We start from the raw sequence: 25,327 nt of genomic DNA on the forward strand, positions 1-25,327 counted from the left end.
AAGAAGTGATTCAGTTCTACTTATTAATCCTCCTCCTGTTATCAGTGCGAGAGGCTGCTGATGAAAACACCGTCTTGTTTATTTTAACTCTTTTAATAAATAAAAGAAAGAAAACAACGGTTTTAGAGCGGACGTCTTCAAACGACGCCGTTTAAGGACCCAACTCAACTCCGTAGAGAAAAAAAACCCTCAAGTTTTATCGATCGTCGAATCACAGTCTCTCTCTCATTGGATCATGGTTGTACGGCTCAGATTATCGAGGCTAGGATGCAAAAATCGACCATTTTTCCGGGTAATGGCAGCTGATAGCAGATCCCCTAGAGACGGGAAGCACATCGAGGTCTTGGGTTACTTCAATCCTCTCCCTGGTGAGTCTTCCGAGTTCATTCCATTCGATTGCTCTTCTGCGTTGGTTCTTACACGATCTCTGTCTGTGTGCAGGCCAGGACGGTGGTAAGAGAATGGGTCTCAAGTTTGACCGTATCAAGTAATCTTCCCTTCTCCAACCTCTTGATGATTGATTACTTAGACCATGGAACCTCTCTTACTTTTCTTAATCCCTGAAATGTAAATGCATTTGTGGGAGCAGTCTGAATTTGAGTATAATTGCATTTTAGTTTTCCTTCTTGCCATACTACTTTACTGTTAGTTGAAGCAAGGATGTGCCTCATTGAAATCCAATCAATTAGTACTAGTTTAAAAAGTGATTTAGACTTTGTGGAACTGCCTTGGTGCATGACAAATGAAACTCCTCCTTTAGTTTTGAGTCTTTCTATGGAACTTCTTCTCTGAGTTCTTTGCCATTGCTTCGTATTTCTTTAAGATGAATAATCTATTGATTCTTCATTCGGATAAACACTTACCATTCATATTCAACCTCTTTTGCATTTGATAATAAGGTCATGTAGGCTATATGTAGCTCTGCAATCTTGTCATGCTCTTTTGCAATCGTTTCAAATAAATATTTATGACGTTTGTTTATGAATGTGTAATTTCAACAAAAGATGCATGTAACTTTTGATTAATGGACATGTTTTTTTTTTTTTTTCCTATGTACAGATACTGGTTATCTGTTGGTGCTCAGGCATCAGACCCGGTTCAACGTCTCCTTTTCAGATCCGGTTTACTTCCTCCTCCTCCAATGGTGGCTATGGGGCGTAAAGGTGGAGAAAGAGACACTCGCCCTGTAGATCCAATGACAGGTCGCTATGTGGATGCAGAGAAAACACCAGCGATTAGCGACAACAAGCCTAAGGAAGAAGACAAAAGTCCATGATTCATTTGACTAAGGAAGCAGACATGAAGAATCCATGAATTAGTCGCGTTAGCCTTTGTCGTTGTACCTTATCTAAGTTCAGTATGTTACTTCTCTGTAATGCACATTCCTAGTTAATCTTGGCTTGATTTCCTTTATAAAATTCCCTATGTTTGGGAATAACGACGATGTGTTTAGCAGCCTTTTGCGGAACCGGCACGCATTTTGCATTGGGATTAATAAGGGTATTGAATTTCCTACCACTTTTGTTGAAATGTATTTGAAAATTAAATTTCACAATTTCATAATATGTATATATATTTTCTCAAGTTTTAGAGTCACTGAAATTATCTCAATTATTCATTTAGCTAGGTTACAGATTTATTTGGAAATAACAATTTTTTTATAACTTTGGATCTTACATAAGAACAAATCCCACGCTTTTAAAACATAGGTCAAAATCAAGTAATGATATTGAATTAAAAAATCTTTCAAACATCATGCCAAAATTTCTTATTTCCATTACTTTTCGATGATGTTTTAATCAAATATTACTATAATTTATAAAAGATTTTAATTCGAGAAACTTTGAATAATCCAATACATATATTCGATGGATATGTTTTTAGTAAAGGTAACAATCTATACTATTTTTTCAGAAGTGAATTTACTGATTTGTCATGTTCTCCATAATTTTAGATAGTTTTACTTATTTGTCATGTTTTTATTATGTTTTAACAAAATCATTGATTTATTACTAGTTTTTAGTTTAATCACTAATTTATTAATTTTAAAAATACTTTTATTGAATCTTATATATAATTTAAAACTAATTTCATTTTAGTAATTTTAAATTTATATGTTATATTATATATTAAACAATTGATCATAAAATAAGATAGTTCTTATATATATATATATATATATTGTGTTGCAATCTGAAAAAAATATTTTTACTGTAAAGGTTATAAAATTAAGAACAAAAAAATTAAAATTAAATATCAGTCAAGCAAAAAAGGTTATATAAAAACAGTTTCTAAAATATTTCTAAGATATGAGTGTTTTAAAATTTTTAACACAATATAATTAATAAGTATATATTTTGATGAAAAATATTTGACATATATAAATACTTTGATGTTTGATTTAAATATTTGAAAACATAAATAATAAATTCTTATGTTGATTTTAGATTTAGATTAATAAAAAATATAAATTATTAAATATTCGAAGATTATGTCTTCATGTGCGGGCAAAAAACCTAATTAAAAAAAAGTTATAAAAAAAAAGAAAAGAAAAATGCCAGCGAGCGAAATTAAAAAAAAAACGGCAGTTATTAGGTATAATAAAGGAAGGCACGTCTTGTGTGTTTAGTCGCCACCCAGAAACCCTCACCTCTTCTTCCTCCTCACCTCAACCTCTCCACAACTCCCAAAATGAGCAACGATAAGGACAGCTTCAACGTCGGCGATCTCACCGCCGGTAATTTATCTAATCCGTCTCTTTGTTTGTTTCTTCGTGGTCAAAGTTTCCCTCAGGTTGAGATTTCTAACCCCTAGCTCTTCGTCTGTTAACAGCTCTTAAGGATGAGGATCGCGCAGGCCTTGTCAACGCTCTTAAGGTCAGTTTCAGTGACATTGTGTGCAGATTTTGAGTTTTTCTGCTGGAGATTCTGTTGTGATTGGTAAATGTTGTTGTTGATTCACAGAACAAGCTGCAGAATCTGGCTGGACAGCACTCTGATGTGCTCGAGAATCTGACTCCTAAGATCAGAAGGCGCGTTGAGGTCTTGAGGGAGATTCAGGTTGGATGTCTTCCTTTCCTTGCGGATGAATCTCAAATGTTTAAGATATTGTTTAATTGGATAGGTGTAGATTTATTAAGGTATCTTCTGAAAATGGTATTGGAATCTTTTTGATTATCTGAGAATCATTTCTTTTTCAGGGCAAACATGATGAAATTGAGGCTAAGTTCCGCGAGGAGAGAGCTGCACTTGAAGCCAAGTATCAAAAGTTATACCAGCCTTTGTATACCAAGGTAATTGCTTGCGACTGAGAAGAACAAAATATTTCAAAGTTACTACTGACTACTCTTAACGGATGAAAGTTATTGGAGACTTGCATATGTTTACTTTATTTTCTTTATTTGTAGCTGAGCTCTCTTGGCTTTATCTGTTTTCAATTTTTTTTCTTGAAACTTGATTGATACCTGCAGCGTTATGAGATTGTGAATGGAGCTATCGAAGTTGAAGGAGCTCAAGAGGATGTTAAGATGGACCAGGGAGAGGAGAAAACTGCTGAAGGTATTCTTTCTTTCTCTCTTTACCTTTGTAATTCGTATCATTGCTTGAAATAAACGGCTTTGCTTATTTCTCTTTGTTGGATTGCAGAGAAGGGAGTCCCTAGTTTCTGGCTGACCGCCTTGAAAAACAATGATGTTATATCTGAGGAGGTTAGTGTTGAACCTACAGTTTGTTTATTTGGAGTTACTCCAGTCATAACCATGGAAAATGACCAGTGTTTTAATATCCTTTTGATATCAGATCACGGAGCGTGATGAAGGAGCCCTCATGTATCTTAAAGATATTAAGTGGTGCAAGATTGAGGAACCAAAGGGATTCAAGCTTGAGTTTTTCTTCGACCAGAACCCGTACTTCAAAAACACCCTATTAACAAAGGCGTATCACATGATTGATGAAGATGAGCCTCTGCTTGAGAAGGCTATTGGGTAATTGTTCATACTTCCTTGGATGGTTGCATAGAATAGTTCTTGTAAGGCGCTGTAGAATCTTCTTGCTGACCTATCTCCAACATTGTTCTTTTTTTTTGTGTTCTTTCTCTCAGGACAGAGATTGATTGGTATCCTGGAAAATGCTTAACTCAGAAGATTCTTAAGAAGAAGCCTAAGAAAGGTGCGAAGAATGCCAAGCCAATCACCAAAACTGAAGATTGTGAAAGCTTCTTCAACTTCTTCAGCCCTCCCCAAGTTCCTGATGATGATGAAGACATCGACGAAGACAGAGTACGTTATCATTTGGTGTTGAAACATACCGTACTTTGACTGTGTTTAACCAAACTTTGTATTAACTATTTTATGTTCCTGATGCAGGCTGAGGAACTTCAGAATCTGATGGAACAAGATTATGACATTGGGTTCGTTTTCTTCTTAACATAATCTCTGTCTGTCTGTCTGTCCATTTGCGTCTATATATATGGAAGCTCTAGTGAGCACCTTGATTGTAAAGTTATACATTTTTAATTATCTGATTCGAGTATCCCTTGAGTCGTGCAGTTCTACAATCCGGGAGAAGATTATACCTCATGCTGTCTCATGGTTTACTGGTGAGGCTATTGAAGGAGAGGAGTTTGACATAGACAATGACGATGAAGATGATATTGATGAGGACGAAGATGAGGATGAAGAAGATGATGAGGACGAAGATGAGGATGAAGAAGATGACGATGACGAAGATGAGGAAGAAGAAGTAAGCAAGACCAAAAAGAAGGTATTTTATTCCTCCTTTTATCCAAGTAAGCAATACCTTTTTTTCTCTTAAGATTGACTACTAACTTTAAAAATTGGTTAAAATGTTTATGCAGCCGTCAATCCTACACAAGGTACACAACCAGTTTCCTCCTCTTTTTAGTAATTGTCTTAGTCAAAACCTAGTTTCTGTCCAACAATCCGACACCAATGAATCATAGAACAACCTGTCTCATGTAGGATCAGTGATAGATGAAACAACCGGTCAAAGCTCATTGTTGCATGAATATGTGAATCATAGAAACTTAAAACACTTATCTGACTAAAGTTGCACTATAAGTAAAGAAACAAAGTTTTCTAGAATCATCATCATGCATATGTAAAGCTTAGACTAAATTTGGTATTGCAAATGTTTGCAGTAATGTGAGAGATTAATATGTTCTTATAAAAATCAAATTGCAGAAAGGGGGCAGGCCTCAGATCAACGATGGACAACAAGGGGAGAGGCCTCCTGAGTGCAAGCAACAGTAAAATGTTGTGTGTTTTGAGTGAAGTTCCATGTAAGGCAAAATGTTTGAGGTCTCCGCATTGAAGTTCCGTCGTAGGCGGAATTGACCTCGCGAGATATTTGATAAATTATTTTTGGTGTTTCTTCCTTTTTTTGTTTACTTGGATCACAAAGTCTTGGTTTTATTGACAAAAAAAAAGTTGTGGTTTTATTACTTGTTTAAAATTAAAATTATCGTTTTGTACTTGTTTGGTGGGAAAGTTTGTTAAGAAACTATATTTATTACGTAATTTTGTTTTCACTTTTATTTAAGTATTTTATAAGGAGACATGTATTAGGCAATTTTGGAAAAAATATTAACGTTCTCAGTAAGTATATACTATATATTCATGTAGGGTGCTGTCTGAATGTTTGTAGTAAAAATATTCACGTTCTCAGTATATACACTATATATTCATGTAGGGTGTTGTCTAATTGTTTGTAATAATAATAGTTTTTTCTTGTCAACTAAACTTCGTTAATAGCATAAATGGTCTCAGGCCCAAGTTTTAACAGCATGGTAGAGACATGTCTTAGACTGATTATCAGCAAGCCTATTTCTTTTCCTATCTCTGTAAAAGACGAAGATAGAGATTTGATGTCCGATAAAACTCCGTAGAAATTGAAACCGAATTTATAGCTCTGACGAATGATAGAAAGTAGTAATAATAGTTTATAAAGCTATATTCCCTTCTTATTATTTGAAGAGAACTTTTGATAATAAATTTTGTCTTTATGAATCTTTTTTTCCTAAACTAATTACATGTTATGCTATTGCTAACTAAAACTAGAAAGAGATTATATTATATATTTCATTTTATGCAGCTATAGTATATGTTGCCATATTCAAAATGTATTTCGGTTTCAATTATCACAAATGGAAATAACCACTGATTATAAACAATAAAGTAGAGTTTATGAATATTTTTTGTTATTGGAAAATGCAAATGCATAAGGTCCAATCGTCCGACCTATATCTCTAACTTATTGCAACATGTATACTTTAAAAACTATACGATTACAATAAACAATTCAAAACCGTAAACAAAGATGGATATCAACCATGTTTATGTTTCACTGTCTGGCTGGTTTTATTTTTAACAAAATGTAAAATTTTAAAACCAAATTTGTTTCCATAATATTTAAATTTCATTTGGAACCGATGTTTTTTGTTTAAAACGTGAGTAAATCATTCCAAATTGGTTTAAATATATAACGTATATATACCAACCTAATTTACATTGTGACTATTGATATCTCTTATAATACATGACATATATGTGAATTGTTTCTATGGTTTATAGTTTACAACGTAAATCAAACCAACATGGTTTAAATGACATAAATATATCGAACTTAACTTGGTGAAAATGGATAGCTATTATAAGACTTGTGATATATATTATTTAAATCTACTGTGGAATATTTGGAATGCAATGTTGATTATCTATCCTTAAGAAATTGAAAATTTACCCATTGACCAAGTATAATAAAGTAATTTCGTGAGTTTATGTGACAATATAATAATATTATGCTACCACAATTATAGAATTGCATTTAATTAGTGAGTCAATCACAAGTATTCGATTTTCCATTCTACCCAGTCATATCTTTTGATTTATATTATCTTTAATAATCATTTAATTAGCAATGATTCACGTCACATTTAATATTTTCTTACCGCAATTGCTGCGGTATCTTTAAATATTTGAACAATCGTTTGGAGGAGACGAAACAGCAGATTGAATCGCTGTAAAAAAGATATCAACCGGATTTGCAAACGAACGCTGTTAGATCTTTGGAGGAAGCAAAATATCAGTTTGATTCAGAGAGAAGAAGTCCACGGGAAGCAGCAATGGCGACTGCTAAGGTTTTGACACTAAAATACAACAGTTTGAATCATCTAGTGCACTTTCTACTTTTCTATGTTCAATTTTTCACTGTGTGTTTTATTTATTTTTAGTTAGCCGTGTACCAAATCAATGCTCACCACTTATTTCAATTATCGTTTTAATTAAAATTTACTGTTTCAATTATGAATGTGCTATTTGTGGCAATTTCCCTAAAATTTATTTTAAATTATTTTTAAATAAAATTATAATATAATAAAAGTTTGATGATAATTAGACCAAAAAGGTATTAACTATGCTCTATGCAGGGGAATCTCATGATTATATTTTTAGCAATGATGCAATAAGATTTTACGTTATAAAATATTTCGATTAGCAATCTAACGTTTCGGCTTTTTCACATGATAGATATTGCATACATACTGTGTTAATTATATTAGTTTATACAATTTATACTATATAATAAATATTTGGCACTTTCTATGAAAGTTTAGGTTGGAGATTCCTTTGGATCACAAAGCTACGGCTGCAGCCTTGTTTTCCACTTTTCACTATGTTTTTTTGTCGTTTTACTTGATTTTGCATAATAAATTAATGCCGGCAATTCCCTTTTACAAACACATAAAATGTATTTCAGAGAAACAATTGAACTTATACAACTGATCAAAAGCAATGTAGACTAAATGTTCTAACTATTATTCTTTGATTATTATCAAACTATGATTCTTATTTTTATTATATTAGAAAAGGGTGAATCTAATAAAATCGATGTGAAAACTATTACCGAGTGTCGATTTTTATAAATACTTTGGCAATATGATTAACATAAAACAATCGTGAAAATGATCGATACTATTGGCCGATAATGAAACTCGATAATAGTCCATCCGATTATTCTTGGATTTTGTTCGACCAAGATCTTCGAAGTACAGAAGAAACAATATTAAAGGAGACAAGAAGTTTGGATGTCTCCTATTTTTCCGCAGACTGTAATAAAAAAAGGTCTAGGAACATTTTTATTTTCGCTTTTCTAAATGTTTAATGTGTAATGATAAAATTTTACTTACAAAGCAAAATAAAAGTTTCACATTTAGTCTTACTCTCGAATCTTATGATCATGTCCTTCACTTTCCTATCAACTTCCACTTTCCTATCAACTTCCACTTTCTTACTATAATTATGCTTCTATTTTGTTTTCTTACTACCAAAAATCTCCCACCGAAATATATATTATTCTTAATACTATTCAAGTAGTATATTGTTCACAATTTTAATATATTTTGTAAGAAGTTAACATTGTTAATGAATGAATAAAATCTCACGTATGTAGTTAGAAAAATAATTAACTAATACTCCATCCGTTATTAATATAAGTCGTTTTAGATTGTGCTCAAAAATTAAGAAATCATTAATTTTTTATATTTTATAGACAAAAACATCATTAATTATTTACATAACCACAAATCAACCAATAATAAAATAGAAAGAATATTATCATTGGTCATATAACATTAAGTGTTAATAAATTTTACATAGAAAGCCTAAAACGTCATATAATTTAGGACATAAATTTTTTTCTAAAACGACTTATATTAGAAAAACGGAAATAGTATATAAAAGGAATGAGGTCAATCTACTTACTATCAATTAACTTTAAATATGAAGTATGTGATAAATCTGAATTTAACATAGTGTTAGAGGCACCCGATGCTTAGCCACTTGTAGATTTTGTTCCCATAGTTGTCTACGCATGAGCGTAAAAATGAGTGTTAATGAATAAATAAAATCCTACATCGGTATATTGATAGTTGAAGAAATAATTAATTAATTTATAAAATGGATATTGCAAATCTACTTAATACCCATGTTCAAAAACGCAGGCAAATTGGCCGATTACACGGCGTTAGAACGCTCGGCGGTTGGTCACCGTAGCGATTTCGTTAAACTCGGCCAAAAAAGATCGGTCCATCAAGAAATTCAAGTTTTTGTACGTTTAAGTTTTTAAAATGGGATGTTAAGTAACAGATCTTCGATTTTTGATGAATAAATGATAAGAAAACAACAGAAAAATGAATTGATTATGTTGAAATGGTAGGCGGCGTCGTGAAAAATATTACAGAGGAAGTGGAACCCTAAAAAGTAGAAGCAATATATTTACATATTTGCCATTATTGAGAAAAAAACAGGAAAAAGAAAACATAAAAGAGCGCAGGGTGTGCTCGAAGTCATGACATCAACTTAAATAATGATTTTAGAATACACCAGACCACGTAGATTCTTGAACAATCCTTTCGAACACAAGTTTATAATAGATATATAATTATATGAAAACTATAAAATTTTCTTAAAAATAATCTCCGTTTACTCTCCGAATTTTGGCTAATTCACTAGGCCCACACCGACACTAGCGTAATTTCGAACATGGCTTAATACCAACTAATTTAAAACTAGACGACTAAGATAAGCCCGAATTTAATAAACATAACAATCAGAATCAATAAAAAAACATGGCCAAACAGAAGTCAGAGCAACTAACAATATATTATTTTTTTCTATCAAGATCGGCTAAACCCGATCCATAGACGGTCTTACAACGCAGAGAAACGCTATTTAGTAGAATCATATTCTGGTGGAAAAAGCTACAGATGTGGACATTGAATCACTTAACTAAAGAAAGACACTTCCTAGACTAACAATATATCTAACTATCACAGCTAACACAAGTTTATTTATGGAAATATATTTTGTCCAGGGGACAATATCATTCTAGGATCATATCTATATTTTCTTTCGAGAAAAATATTCCACCTCGGACCAAAATGGCCAACCCATCCTTCTTGTGATGCATAGTAAGGAAGATATTGTATGACCCTCATATTAGCATCCTCACAAAACTTTAATACTTCCATGTTTTCTTTTTCATAATCATCCCAATTGTCAAAACTCGCCGATCGTAAAAATCCTACAGCATAAAATACATCTTCCTCGGGTATAACGGTCGACATTCGATCATTCCACCTGAATTAAAACCTCGAGATTTAAGTATTTCGCATTTGAAAATTTTGAAACTGTAGATAATGTGGCTATATTGATTATAACTTACTTGTTGCGGTTCATGGGATAAACAAGAAGGGGACCGGTAGTGATGTTATTTCTAAGGATAATACCCTTAAAAACGCCATACTCGAATCTTGAAATCTGAGATTTTGGTACGAAAAGATTAAGCCATGGATGTGGAACATCCCACTTGCCTTTGGATTTCAGTTTTAGCTCTCCGGTTCGAACCCGGTTTAAGAAATCCATATACGTCACATCTTTCTCGTACACAAACCCTCGTTCATAGTTTAAACTGTCGCTTAACTCCTCCATTTCCTGCATTGTCTAAATGATTGAGCAATCAATAAAATTATAATTATGGAAGAGTGGCTTCGTTATGAGTAAAGATTGTGACTATACTTGTACAATTATGTATAATGTGTACGGACCTCGTTGACTGAGTGTTGGGAAGTTTCGTCGTAATACTTGACGACTTCAAGGCAGTAGATGACACGATGTTGTTTGACCATTGAGACGATCCTCATGTGCTCGGACGGTGGATAGTAAGTGGACCGCCAGTTATCAGGTGGGCCATGGTCTAACATAACAGAACCTTCCAGGAAATGTGGCCCGTTCGTTTCTGATATCAATCGTTCTTGATCTCTTGTAAACTCAGAGAAATCAGTGTATAGAAACCTTAACCATTTAGCCTGAAATTTTTCCAAAATTTGCAGATAAGTTTATTTATTATTTTATATAGATTTAAATAGCTTACATAACATAAATATTATTGTATAATTTACATATATAACATACCTTTTTCGGAGCTAATTCGAGTTTGATTCTTGCTCTCGTTATAATTCCGAATTGACCTAAACCTCCTAACGCGGCATAGAAAAGATCTGAGTTCATGTCTTTGGAACAAGTTGCAATCTCTCCTTTTCCTATAAAATTCCGGGTAAAACAAAACTGACCAAGTTAGAAAGTTACTCTTAAAACTTTTTCAACTAATGCAACGAGTTTCAGATAAGACTATCGCTGTTTTGAGCCTAAAGTGTTGAAGTCGGTCTCATTAATTTATCTTATCTCTTAACCATACAATGGAACTAGAAAGTCATCGTTAACTAACTACATTTGAGAGCAACAGTTGTATTAATGTATGTATATATATATATATGTTGTCAAAAAGGTGTATGTGGAATGATGCATGTGTGGACATAATGGATACAGCTATAATAAGAAAACTGACTGTTACTTAAATCCATTACACCTGGTTAGGACCAAAATTTATAAACTTGTGACTTGTGTCCTTATGCCAACAAGAAACCTCGTGAAAAATCAAGCGTGGGACCATTTTTGGTTGATTTTCATTTGTCTTTTTTTTTGTTTGGTCACCGGGTTTTATGAACAGTTACGTAATCTAATCTCATTTATTACCATAATGTAAAAATCGCAGTAGATTCAGCGAAACGTTCATAATATGTAAGAAATTATAGAAATAATTTTTCAAACATTTGGTTCTTAACTTATAATATAATTTGTTAACGTTGTCAAAAAAAAAAAATATAATTTGTTAACAGAATTCAGTATCGATCAAATTAGAAAAAAACATAAAATCACATAGCTCGTGTGTTTTTCTACTCAATAATGTGATTAGCTAGATGTGTGAAAAGAAGAACAGCTATCAACAAGTTTTAGAAATAAATAGAACAAGAGACAAACGGTACAAACAAACAAGAGCATAAACATAAGTGAGCGCACAGATCTTAAAGAAAAGACGAAAAACGTACGATATTTTTTTATTGCCAAATGTACGAAGTAAAAGTCATTACTGTTTCATATATTTAGAATGCATGTAAAAAATCATCATGGTACGTACCAGTAATAACATCCATCTCTAAAACATTACTGATCTGTGGACCATACCGAAACGTTTGTCCGCTTATACCGCCGTTAGATAACGTTCCACCGACCGTTAAATACAAATAATCCGTCCAAGAAACCGGCGTCAGCCCTAACTCCAACGTTTTATTCAACACCTCGATCCATAGCCACGCGCTGTCCACGTCAGCATATAAACCGGTCCTAGACACCTTGATGCCTCGGTCCCTGTTTACCATTGACCGCATGTTGACCACGACTCCGTCTTTAGCCGCGGCTTGACCACGGTGGCTGTGTCCGTGGCCACGAGCGGCTAGAGGAAAAGAGGATTGAGAATCGAAAGAAAGTTTTATAAGATCGGTTATGTCTTGGACGGAGGAAGGGTTTAAGACGGCGGAGGGAAAGATTTTGGTGATGTGGCCGAAATCAGTGGCAGCTGATTCGACGGAGGATGATGCGGTAGTGAGTTTTCCGGCGAAGTTGTCATTGGAAAGGATATTCCACGGTAGTGATGATGTGTTGGTTGTGATCGGAGTTAAAAGAGTTGTGATGATAACTAATATCGTTATCATTAGAAGATGAATTTGTGATGGAAAATTATAGCTCACCATAACTTTCTTTCAGAGAAACTTTTTTTTTAACACTTTAGCTTGATACAATCAATGAAGAGAAGTAGATGTGTATATATATAGCCACCCATGGAGCACACATGTTTCTGTAAGTTATTTCGTCGAAATAATTTAAAATTAATGAGCGAGTATCCTCGGTCTATTATTAACTAACTAATCATTCTGCTAACCCATTTTCATTTATTTGAAAACAAAAATGTTTGTGTGTATTAACTTACTAATTTTGTTCTTTTAAGGTAAATTTTTCAAAGGTATATTTCTATAACTAATCAGTTCACCTGACTCGATTAAAATTCTTACATAACTATATAATTATGTATTAAAATTTAAAATATAGAACGTTAATGATATAAGTTTCGAAATGGATATATATTCAATATGCTATTCTTTTAAAAGGAAGATCTACAATAAATTATCGCAGTCACGTGAGAATCTTAGAAAACCACTCGCTTCAATAGTATTGGATTCTTGAACACGCACTGTCGCTCCCTAATCAAATGGTTTTGAAAAAATATTCCACAGTCCATTTTATACATTACTATATCGATAATTTATATACTAATCTCATACATGTGAGACAAAGAAATAGTATTCACATCTCAAAATAAAATGCACTTTCTTTTGATATTGGGTTATATGCAATTTGGATGCCATGAAGATATCCAGAATTTTTAGGGTTCACGACAGAAAAAGAGTAATCCTATATCCCTATATTATATATATGTGAAATAGTGTTCCAAAAAAATTATATACATATATATATGTGTGTGTGTGAAATTATGTATGTATCTATCAAGAATCAATAGATAACCTCAACTAACTACTATTATTGTAAATTCAACTAGTTAATTTATTGAGTGAGATTAGATTAAATTAACATAATATTGTAATTTGTCATCATCACCACTACCACCATAATCAACATCATAACTGTTGACAAAAAAAAACCCATCATAATTGATTAAGTTGTAATTTTGTAAATACTTTCTTAAATATAGGATGTTTAGTTAAAAATATGCATATTAAGAAAAATTAACTTCTGTCTAAAAAACCAACTGAAAACTATAAACTAATGATATTCAACCACTTACAAAATGATTATTAAATATAATTGGTTGCACAATTTTTAATAAAGTAAAAATTACCTAAAAAAAAACATCTTATATATTGAAACAATAAATTTTTAAAAAACATCAGGAGGGAGTACAAACGAATCAGTGGACATATACCATTATCATCATTGGGATTGGAGATTGGCCTTAGATCACCATGTACAAATATTTTACCACTAATAATAACCATGACTCAGTCCCATGTTTCAATAAATTAATAGTATGCCTTGTTTTTTATTGTTATATTATAACATATTTATAATCGTTAAAACATTTCCTTACCGTATTACCAATCAAATGTTTTATATTTTGGATAAATGGATGTTCTTTTTAGAGAATATTTCTCATTAATATCCCTACTAGATGTTTCTGTCACGATTAGGTTATCATCTAAAGAATCTACAAGATCTTCTTTCTGTCTGAATAATTTATAAACTTTTCTTCCTCGCGGCTATCGAAAAGTGTCGTTAATTATAATAATACTAATGAAAATTATCTTTAATTTCATAATAAAACAACTGTAGGGGAAACTTCGTAGATTCGTGGTTAAATCATTTTGCCGTAATAAACAATAAAAAGCAAGACATGGAATATCCTAAAGATTTCGCTCTGTTTGCTTCGTTTGCCAGACATGTTAACTTGTTGTCCCTACACATATTTTATTTATTACTTTCAACGTCTATTATTATTAATTTGTGATTTTATAGTGAATTGAAATATCTTAAGCAATATAATATTAAAAAAAAGACGGGTACAATTAGGAGTGATACACAATAGATGAGTTCAGTGGGAAGTGAAATACAGATTTTAAGTACAATTTTATCACACATTTTATTCTTACATGTCATTTTTATTGACACCTAATTAACAAATGCCATTAGGTTCTCATCACTATATTTTTGTATTCCGGCTATAATGTTCATTTCTTATATGTCATTTTATTAGACATTACGCAATTATATTTTGTCCTTAATTACTTTTATGTTCTTTCATTCAAAATGATATTTTCTGTTGTTTAGAAAATGGATAATATTTAATAAACATACTTAAGCTTCATAGTTCATTAATTCACTATTAAATATTTAAAAGGGTATGTTTCTTCTTTTGAAATCGTTATCCACATAGTTTCATAATTTAACTACATTATCTTGATTTTTAGTTCTCGCTAAATATTTTTGTCCAAGCCAATTATGGATGTATAATATAAATGACTTCTTTATTTAACCGCATTGGATATCAATAGACCTCAAATTATTTGCTCTTCCCAGGACTAATCTTTATCCATACATATCCTCTTTCTTGATCATATGTTTAATTCTTCTTTTTTGGACAAACCATGTGTTTAATTCTTTATTAATACAAATTAATGACTTGTATATTTGTATTAATAAGAAAAACATGAAGACACTGTAACCGGACAGCAAAACCGTGCTAGGCGCACGTGTAGTTGTCATTTTCCTACCTTCTACAACTTCGCGTCGCGAAAACAATTTATCAACGATGATCTATAAGAAAATTTCTTATAAATGACGATTGTTACAGAAAAAAAAAAACAAAAAGAATCTTATGAATGACGACCAAAACGACAAGTGATTATCGGTGCTTGTTTAAGAATTAGTTAGGACCACCCAATTTGGTGACCCCGTAATTGGAACCTGCAAATTTACAAGTCAGCATTCCTTTTTTTAGTTTCTATATCTAGTGACCTTAACTCAGTTTTATGTATTGTTAAGAACAAGAGATAAGCATAGAAAAAAATGAATCTAACATTACACGCTCTAAATCAGCACTAAATCACCTTAACCCATAAGTTAAAAGAGAGTTTGCTCACTAATCTTAATGATAAAGCTTAAACCCATGATAGATTCAAGACAAATCAAGAAGATAATATAAACTCATATTACTCATGAAAGAAATATTAAGATTACTAAAGATTCAAGCTTTCACCAAAAAATGAATTTCTTAAAGAGAAAACAAAATAATTAGAGTTTTTGGCCTAAAAGAGTATATATAGGCACTTAAAAACGAACTGGGTGCACCCAAAAATTCAAGACCAGGCCAAATAAAAACTCAAGTTTTTAATTGATAGTGGCCTCTCAAACCCGCTATGTCTGGTCGATGCGCTTGTCCTGTCACTAACGGCATCACCAAGCCGATACGTTCTCCCCTACGTACAATGTTGCTTCTACAACAACTTCTCTTGGTCGCTTGGTAAGTTCGATGGGTTGCTTGGTCTTCATGAGCAAATCTTCATCTTCATAGCGGCATCATTGAACCACTATGCTTCTTTGCTATAAAGTATGTTATGAACATAGCAGCTACCTCAACTCTCTACCAAAACCCTCTAGGACACTTGTGGCTTCGTGGGACTTAGGCGATGATGTCTTGTATACATCAACATCGGCCATGCCATCCCGCTACCAAATACCCCTTCCATAACCGTTAATATCATAACAGCCATGCCATCCCGCTATGAAAAGCTGTTACTGAGCTTGTTTCGCCTAAAACTTTAATCAAGCCTCTTCTTTCTCAAACGTATTTCGAACACCTCCAAAAACTCCAAAGGATACTCAAGCACCTAATAAGGACATATACATGAAAATGAATATAGTGATATCTAAATGATAATCTAAATGATCAATCTGCATAAAAATTGGATAGTTAAATCAATGACAAACACAAGATATCAGTGAAAACATGTAGATGTGCAGAGCCGAAGCCAATGAAAATGAAACGATCATCGAGTGCCTGCGACAGTATGGTGAGGCATTTGGCCAAGTGATTAATAAGCTCAAATCCTCGATAATTTTTGGCACAAAAGTTCATGGTACAACAAAATATGAGATAAAATGTACCCTTGAAATCAATAAAGAAGGTGGAGATGGAACATTTTTAGGTCTTCATGAATGTTTCCAAGGTTCTAAAAAGGATTTGTTGAATTTCATACGGGGAACACTGCAGGGGCGACTCCAAGGCTGGTTTATGAAGGCACTCTCTCAAGGAGGCAAAGAGATATTGTCGAAGTTAATTGCATTAGCTCTCCCCAGTCAATGCGATTTATGTTATTAAACTGTCCAAAGATCTGTCTCAAAAATCTGTTTTCCTAAACATTCATCATCTCCTGTTGTGTATCAAAAGTAAAGACTTTCCTACATACCTCAAACGTATCATTCTTTGGATCCTATGGAATATATGGAAGGCTCGTAATGCTCTTGTTTTCGAAAAAGACAGATTGGATCCAACTTCTATTTTGTTAAAAGCTTAGGAAGAAACAAAGATCTGGTATGAGGCTAACTTTCCTGAATCTAGTCATCACAGTCTGTACAGGAGAGTCAGTCCAATGGGGAAACATAGATTGCGCCTCCTCTGCAGCTTCAGAAATGTAATATAGGAGCTTCTTGGTCAGCATAAGCTTCGTGGATTGTTAGGGATAATAGAGGTAAAGTTTTAATGAATAGTCGTCTCTCCTATTCTTCAGTGAGAAACCAAGAAATGGCAGAGTTATGGACGACTCTTTCGGCAGTCTATTATATGTGTTTAATGCGCATGGATAACATCATCTTCTAATCCTCTTTCGTGCTGGCTAAAGATAGATTACTAGATTCTTGCCATACTTCGGAAACATGTGGTTTGGTTCACCAAATCTTAGATACTATCCACAGACTAAAAATCTGGTCTGTACAGTATATCTATAGTCGAACATGAATAATCTATCTTTGAAGATTGCAGAGAGTGTCACTGCAGACCAAATATACTAGTGTTACATAGCCAAAAACGGGCCTAATTGGCTTCTTACTCTGATTTTTATAGAAAATTAGCATCAAATCCATCCCCATGAGAGAGTACTTAGTCATCTACCTCCCCCATGCCTAGTGGTCTGGATTTATTTTGTTTAATTATAGGAAAATGATTGCCGCGTACGTGAAGTATTAACCATCACATGGCTAGCCATGCAGTCTAAACTAATGTATAGCTATAGAAAACATATGTTATGCATGTCAACGTCCCTCAACTTAATGATGTTATGTAATTAACATTATGAGCTTAATTTCATTAATCCAAACATTGACGTGGATTCCTTAATTCTGTTTAGTTATCCGTTTGATCAACTAATATCCGACCAACCCGATCCTAATTTAACAAAAAGTTGACTCATCACGAAAGGAAAAAATCAAAGAAATAAGGATTTCGATTCAAATCGCTGAGAGAGAGGAAGTTTTTGAAATTGTGGGATTATTGACCAAAATGAAGAGAGCGGAGTTAATCGACCCCAATATTGATTAACTTCTTTCTCTCTCAATTTTGATCAATAACCCCAACATGGTTTCACCAGCTTCCTTTCTCTTTCACTGATTTAAATCGAAACCCTAACTTCTTAATTTTTTTCCTGCGCGCCTGAGAGACGACGTCTCCGATATTTAACTTTCTGGCCAATTTTTAAAATTTGTGGCCAAATTTTATTTTACTTTATTGGGATGGTTTGGGTCAAATTTTAATTAAATTGCACTCGGATGGGTCTGAATTTAATTGATCTCTGACGCTTACATCATTTTTTGGATTAATAAAATTAAACTTATGATGTTAACAACATAACATCATTAAGTTGAATGGTGTTGTCATGCAAATGGATACATATTATAGATCAGAGCACTAGTTTTTTAGATCATGTTTAATGAATAATTTTTTAAAAATAAAAAATTAGGAAAGAGATGCAAAATTGTGTTCTCATGAACTATGTAAGATAATTAGTGTAGATAAGATCAGAAGCATCATGAAGCCTACCTTTTTTTTTTATCATGAAGAGTACATTCTCAACAAAAGTTGTTTAAACCTGTCACGTGGATAAAGAGTTACTGTTTTTTTAACGATGGATATATTCTGATATTACAAATTTGGAGAAATATTACAGACGATTTTACGGCCGACAATTCTATCTGCCTTATGAAAATTCACGTCTGACTGCATCACCTAAGCCGCCTTATCGGATCCACCATTGACGGTACTTTTTGCGCCATGCTGCAAATTTCTTGTAAGTTGTTTCTCCATTAATTCGCATAATTCTGCTTTTTCCAGGAAACGAAACCCAAACTTCTTGGTGTAGAATCATTAACAAACCATTGGTCAAACCACTAGATTAGGAGGCTTCCACTAAAGAGTGACTGTTAGCTAAACAAAATTGCAGAGTAACTGAATTGTAGAGTATAAATAAAGATAATTGCACCCTATAAATAATAAATCATAAAATAACCAAATTTTCTTCTTCTCTCTTCCTTTTTCTTCCTATCTCTCTTTATCTTTTTTTTTTTTTGAATATATATCTCTCTTTATCTTCTTTCTAACAAATTAATTTTAGTTTTGTTTTTCATTTTTTCACCAATTCACCCTATAAAAAAAGATTTTAACTAAATAAGTCATCCCGCCACATTTCGATATTAATTACAACAACGAATTTTCACAGCCGGCCAAAATTTGACGATTTATACAAGCAAAAGAAAGTATCAACTCACGTACCAAAACGTTATACGTTTGGCAGAACTCATGACAAAGGCATACGCATATTCTCTTTTCTTAAACAATTTTGGGTACACAAATTTTTATGTTTGGATAGCGAAATGTAACTAAACAGAGAGTTAAATATTCAGAGTGATCGGGAGTGGTACGTACCCTATTCGTTTTCAGTTATATGTTAAAATTTTATGTGTTTTATCAAAATTCATATTACTGTATTTACGTTTTTGGTCAGCTATTTACGATTTATTTTGAAAACAATTATTTCAAACATTCGTGTGTTTTTTATATTCTTTCTTGATTAACCTCAATTATTTTCATAAAACTACAATATTCGTATACAAAGCTTGAACACTGTTATAAGTTATAAGCATTGACGACCATTTATTTGATACTGTCATCAAAGTCATTTATTATATAGGGGATTATATATTTACAATAGTTTACATCCAACTACGTTGGAGTTGCGTTTAGGATACCCCGATTGTTAAAAGCAATATTTGTAGTAAAAGCAATCAACTCAACACAGAACCCTGGGTTTTCGCGTTCTATTCTCCAATGATTTAAGAATTTTCCTTGTTTAATTTTCTATGAATTTCTATCCATACAGTTCACATTTTTATTTGAGAAAAAAAAAAACAGATTGTGATCAAGATACAACAGAAAAAATGAAAAATGCTATGAGTTTCATGGTACACGGTACACCGAGCATGTGATCGACATATTGGTGAAAGTCATTAGTTGATTTGAACTTCTTTAACTGGTGAGAGTAAATCATTAAAAACCAGTTTCAAGCAACAAAAACAAACTGAGATATGGAGGTGGAAATTTGTTAGCACATTTGATTATAACAATAATTTGATTTGGTAATAAAAGGGAAAGGAGAGTGAAGGTGGGGTGTCTAAGGAAATCCATGCAGATCTTCGTAGGGATTCTAAGTATAGTGGACCACTTTTTCGTTGTACATAGTTTACATTGAAATGGTTGATAACAAAATTTCCATTTAAAAGTCGAGATATCTGTTAAGTATTAACTGATGATAATATTATATATTTATATATAAATCAACAGATAATATCCAGATTTTGTAATTATTTTTATAATTATAAACATGAAATGCTTGTTATGTCGTACAGGCTCTGGATGTGATTCAATAAGAATACAATTGGAATAAGATACGTATGTACTGAGATAATTTTTATTTCTATTTGTTGATAATTAAATTTTTACCATATGCATTGATAAAAATAAGATCATTTCTAACCAAACTCTAAAACAATATTTTAGTGTAATTTGTACACTAAATTTCTCCAACTGATCAACACTAAAAATTACATTAGTTTAGTGCAACACTAATTTAACACTAAATTTGGTGTAAGACTATAGTGTTGCATTAAAATAGTGTAATTTTTAGTGTTGAGTTAGAGAGATTAATGTAAAAATTACACTAAAATAATATTTTAAAATTAGGATAGAGATAAAATATCTTTTTAGTGTAAATCACACTAAAATAGTTTGATTTTGACACGAAAATAATGTTATAGGTTGGAGATGCCTTAAATAAATTTTTTTATTAGATTGCAGAATAATGGATGGAACGAATGTAGCAATTCCTTGTTATTTATATCGCATCAATTGATATCTCTTTCAACTTTATTTGTCTAATTTCTCTTATTTATGCTTCATTGAAAAAGGGAAGGAATTGAACTATGTAGCCTTATAAACAATGAAAAATCAGAATTTTTTTCCGATTTTGGCGTTGACTATATGGTATTGATAGATTAAATATTTACTATGAAATTAAGTTTACTCCAAATTTAGCTACAAATTTACTAATCAGGTGAAAGAAAACATTTACCAATTCAGCCATTTACTGTATAAAAATAGAAAACACTCGAGAATTTTTACTCCAAAATTTTCTAGAGAAATATATTTACTCTGATTTTATCTTTCTTTTTTTTTTATTTCCTCTTCCCATTTGTCTTTTTTCACTCTTTTTCACTTTTTCATTTACTCTGTTTTTCTCGTATTTTTACCGATCACAACATGTATTATAAGGACAACATACATTAGAACCTCTATAATTAATACTCGATAAGTTAATAATTTCTATAAATTAAGAAATTATGCCGGTCCTAACTTGGGTTGGTTCAAAATTTGACACAAATTAATAAAATAATAAGATAATATTTTTTTAGAAAATTCTATGTAAAGATATGGTCTCATTAAGATTATAAATTAATGTATACATATTTTATATAAGTAAGAACCTATTATTATATTGTTTGTTTTATATTCACAATAAAATTATCTTTATATTTTATTAACACTTAATATATCTTTGATGAGATTTAGTAATATTATATCTAAAACCTTATTTAAGTTCTATGTAATATATATTATAATATATATTTTACACACCATATAATGTAATACAATTAATATAAATGTCAAATTTTAAATACTAACAATTAATTTTTATTCACTAAAATCAAATATTTTTTTTATCTTAGAATAGATATATCTTAAAATAAAAAATCTAAAAAAGAAAATTTTTACAAATTAATACTCTATAAATTGATAAAATTTTAAATTCTCATCATTATTAATTTATAGAGGTTCTACTATAGTTTATTTTCTTTCCTTTTCCAATGAAGAATCAGAGGTAGTCTACTGGTATACGGACTTTGGAAATTTAAATGATTTGGATTTGAAATAACTACTTTATGATACTAAATTTGTGTCATCATGCAGATATAAGGTCATATTTTAGATCTTATTTAAATATCAAGAAAAATGTTTATATGTGGATTGCACTTTTCCTTACAAATTAGTTTGAACTCTTTCATATGCCTACAATACTCCTAAATAAAAAAAGAAAGAATTAGAGAGAAAAAAATATTTTCACTAGAAACAACGTATAAACAAAAAACAATAACTACTATAAATAAACAAAGATCATCGTGTAGTTGTTAGCTTCCAAAAGGTGAGAGGATTCGCAGTTAGAGAAATTCCATCAAAGCTAAATAGAGTTCTTATCATTAAAAGAAAAATAAATTAACAAAATTAGGAGAAATAATCAAAAAAATATAACAACTTTTTAGAACTCTTAAGAACCTCAAAAGATAGGTGTCATTCACTCAGTATATTAACAAATTTAAGAATTGAAATATAAATTAATAATTATCTTACTAATATATTTTGCTGTTAGAAACTCTTTTAGTTCTAACTGATGGAGCTGCTCATAATTTATTTAACAATTTGTTCTCTATTTCTACATATTTCTTCTATGTTCTCTTAACTTATTGTTCCGCAGTTGGTCACGAATCAAAATCGTACCTTAGAAAATTAATTGACTATATAGTATAGAGACTAAATTATGTTTGTTTTTATATGTATATAACTATTAATTACTATCCATGAGAACCAGTTATATTATACGAATGAATTTTGGATATTCTTACCTATGGTTTTTTCGAAAAAATGCTCTCTTCTAGTAGTATAAGTTAGTCTTCCGTATTTTACTCTGTACTGTTCGTAAAAGACTAACTTATATTTATTCGTAAAGACTTTAGTCTCTAAAAATATAAGTTATTAGTCTTTTAAAACACACGTAGTAAAATTTGTACTCTCTTCTAACTGTAGGATCATCACTACATTGTAAGTCTGTATCAAACAAATTGGTGCTACTGTTTGGGATCGCATGATGTCTTATTTCAAAGCCTTGAATAACTATGGTCAAGTTTGATAATGCTAAGCCTAAACCATTGATTCTGAATCATTACATCGTGGAGAAACAAACCTCCTCGATTAGCAAGAAACAAATATCGAACTGAACCGCTATTGAAACGCTAATACTCACGGTGTCGGAAAGAGTATGGTTTCATATATATTTCAGTCTACAAATAAACAACACTGGCGATTATTATACAACATGGTGTGTTTGATCTACATAGCTACGAAAATATACACATTACGCATTAAAAGACATATGTGCGTCTTTGTATACGTATACAATAAAACAGGTATGGACATGAAAAACGAGACACGTTGGGCATGCTTTATACGATTGTGAAATGTGTCGGAAGAGAATGGGACATTAATTAGAGATTGGCAGGATCCTACGGCAAAATCAACTTGATCTTCAACAAAATCAAAGTCTCTTAGAGGAAAAAACAGGTAAGATTTTGACAAAAATGGTTTATAAGGGAATCTTGTAAGTGGGTCCAAAATCTTGGAAATTTCTTGCCAGCTCTTTTCCATGGAACCAAAATATTTCACTCCGATTCTCTGCCATTATTCATATCTCTCGATCTCTTTCTTTTTATTTTCTCTGTTGACGGACGTGATTGATTTGGTACGATAAACTTTCTCACAGTCTAAGATCTTATCGTTAAAAACAATGAAACAATCCAAATTTGATTGTGAAAGATTATTTTTATTCTGATTAAAAAAATACGTTTGGATTTATCATAAAATTGCGACGTATGCTATCAATCACTGTTTTTTGTTGATAATCACTGATATATTGTTTATAGTACTATAAATGTTTAAACTAGAATCATATCGTAAAAAACAACAAGGAAGAATCAAATTTTGACTATGGAAAACAATTGATAAAAAAAAAAACTATGGAAAATAATTTTGTAATACTATTTTTTCCTCTAGATTTCGGTATAGATTGGCCAAAAAAGTTAGTTTTATCGTAAAATCGGGACACAGGTATCAATTACTGTTTCTTGTTTATGAAAAAAAGTTAGTTTTATTTATGAAAACGTGTTTTGAAACATATAATTGAAATCCATTCATATTCACATGTTTTTTTCTGCATTATCTCATTAATATAGTTGAAATCCTACATTTTACGTTCTATAGTATTTATGTTTTGTGAAACTTAAATTATATATTTTCTTCCTTTTTTTTGGAAGTAAGCTTACTTGGTTCAAGTCAAGTGGGAGAGTTGTACGCAATCGGCCTATGAAGGTCCGATCGAATCTAATATCATCTCAGCTTTCAATCTGTGGGCCCATTATATCTAACAAGCACCCGAACCGGAATTATATATAACGTAACCAGGCGTACGTTTTCGAATCTTATAACTTTCTAACAGGGATGGCATCGGGATTCTAATCGGGCTTCGGATTTGTCTAATCAGATCTCGGTTTTTCGAGTTTATCAAAATCAGTCATTCAACCTCATTCGGGTTATACGAAAGTTCGGTTCAGGACCGGTACAACCCGTTATACTTTCGGATTCGGATCCCAGTCGGTTCTTCGGTTAAAAATACATAATTTGTATCTACTTTGTAACCAAAACATAAGTAAAATAGGTTCTTCGTTTTAAAATGACTGATTTGTACATATTTTGTAACCAAAACATAAGTTAACTCGATTTAAAAATAAGAAAAAAACATCAAACGTAATCATTCAAAATCAAACTAATTAAAGGTAAACATAGTCATTGATAGAAAAAAAAACCAAATAAATGAAAGCATAAAACGAAAACCAAGTTCTCATGACATGAGATACATTTTTCAATGAAAACAAAACCAAAATCTAAAAACTTCAACCTTCAATCGCCACCTTCAACCATCAACCTTCATGTAATAGATAATTAATTTAAATGTTCGATAATATCTTAGTGTATTTTGGATATATATTAATAATTGGGATCATGTTGGTACAAGTTCTTTTTAAGATTTTGAATGTTACGGATTCTATCAGGTATTCATTTAGGTTCGGGTTTGGTTCGGATAATATCCATAACCCAAAATACCATAAAACAAAATATATTATGTATTTGTGTTGGGTTTGGATCAGGTTTGGTTCGGATCAGGTTTGGTTCGGATTTTTGGGTTCGGTTTATTTTCCTAGCCTTACTTTCTAACGTCTTTTTTTGTTTATTGTCACTAAGAGATCCGTTTCAATGTTTACTTGTAATACATACCGAATGGGTTTGTGAGTGATGCTATAGCAAATTTCAACATGTCACGAGGTGGAAGACCAATAAAACTACTTCAAAAATAT

At 31.7% G+C, this 25,327-nt stretch overlaps 3 protein-coding genes across 4 annotated transcripts; 2 read left to right on the forward strand and 1 right to left on the reverse strand.

Annotated features, from left to right (window-relative positions):
- The first annotated feature begins 71 nt into the window (after positions 1 to 71).
- Positions 72 to 1,518, forward strand: LOC106370329 (30S ribosomal protein S16-2, chloroplastic/mitochondrial). Its single transcript, XM_013810359.3, has 3 exons — positions 72 to 368; positions 442 to 487; positions 1,060 to 1,518. Exons 1-3 carry the CDS (start codon positions 236 to 238, stop codon positions 1,274 to 1,276), a joined length of 396 nt encoding a protein of 131 aa, XP_013665813.2. The 5' UTR covers positions 72 to 235; the 3' UTR covers positions 1,277 to 1,518.
- Positions 1,519 to 2,543: 1,025 nt separating this feature from the next.
- LOC106371487 (nucleosome assembly protein 1;3) lies at positions 2,544 to 5,536 on the forward strand. The gene is made up of 12 exons (XM_048742911.1): positions 2,544 to 2,737; positions 2,833 to 2,876; positions 2,964 to 3,059; positions 3,200 to 3,292; positions 3,470 to 3,557; positions 3,645 to 3,706; positions 3,798 to 3,982; positions 4,099 to 4,276; positions 4,364 to 4,407; positions 4,547 to 4,760; positions 4,855 to 4,872; positions 5,201 to 5,536. The coding sequence occupies exons 1-12, from the start codon at positions 2,692 to 2,694 to the stop codon at positions 5,267 to 5,269; spliced, it is 1,137 nt and encodes a 378-aa protein (XP_048598868.1). The 5' UTR covers positions 2,544 to 2,691; the 3' UTR covers positions 5,270 to 5,536.
- A 4,121-nt stretch (positions 5,537 to 9,657) lies between these two features.
- On the reverse strand, positions 9,658 to 12,804 carry LOC106370330 (cytokinin dehydrogenase 3). 2 transcript variants are annotated; one of them, XM_013810360.3, is made up of 5 exons: positions 12,051 to 12,804; positions 10,988 to 11,115; positions 10,621 to 10,881; positions 10,239 to 10,516; positions 9,658 to 10,153 (listed from the first exon to the last, which is right to left on the reverse strand). In XM_013810360.3, the coding sequence occupies exons 1-5, from the start codon at positions 12,661 to 12,663 to the stop codon at positions 9,865 to 9,867; spliced, it is 1,569 nt and encodes a 522-aa protein (XP_013665814.2). In that variant the 5' UTR covers positions 12,664 to 12,804; the 3' UTR covers positions 9,658 to 9,864. The 2 variants fall into 2 exon arrangements, with proteins under 2 accessions (XP_013665814.2, XP_013665816.2); XM_013810362.3 differs by having other exon boundaries at positions 10,239 to 10,507; positions 12,051 to 12,798.
- Positions 12,805 to 25,327: the final 12,523 nt, after the last annotated feature.

The sequence above is a fragment of the Brassica napus genome, chromosome A10 (assembly GCF_020379485.1).
Source record: "Brassica napus cultivar Da-Ae chromosome A10, Da-Ae, whole genome shotgun sequence".
Classification (NCBI taxonomy): Eukaryota; Viridiplantae; Streptophyta; class Magnoliopsida; order Brassicales; family Brassicaceae; genus Brassica; species Brassica napus.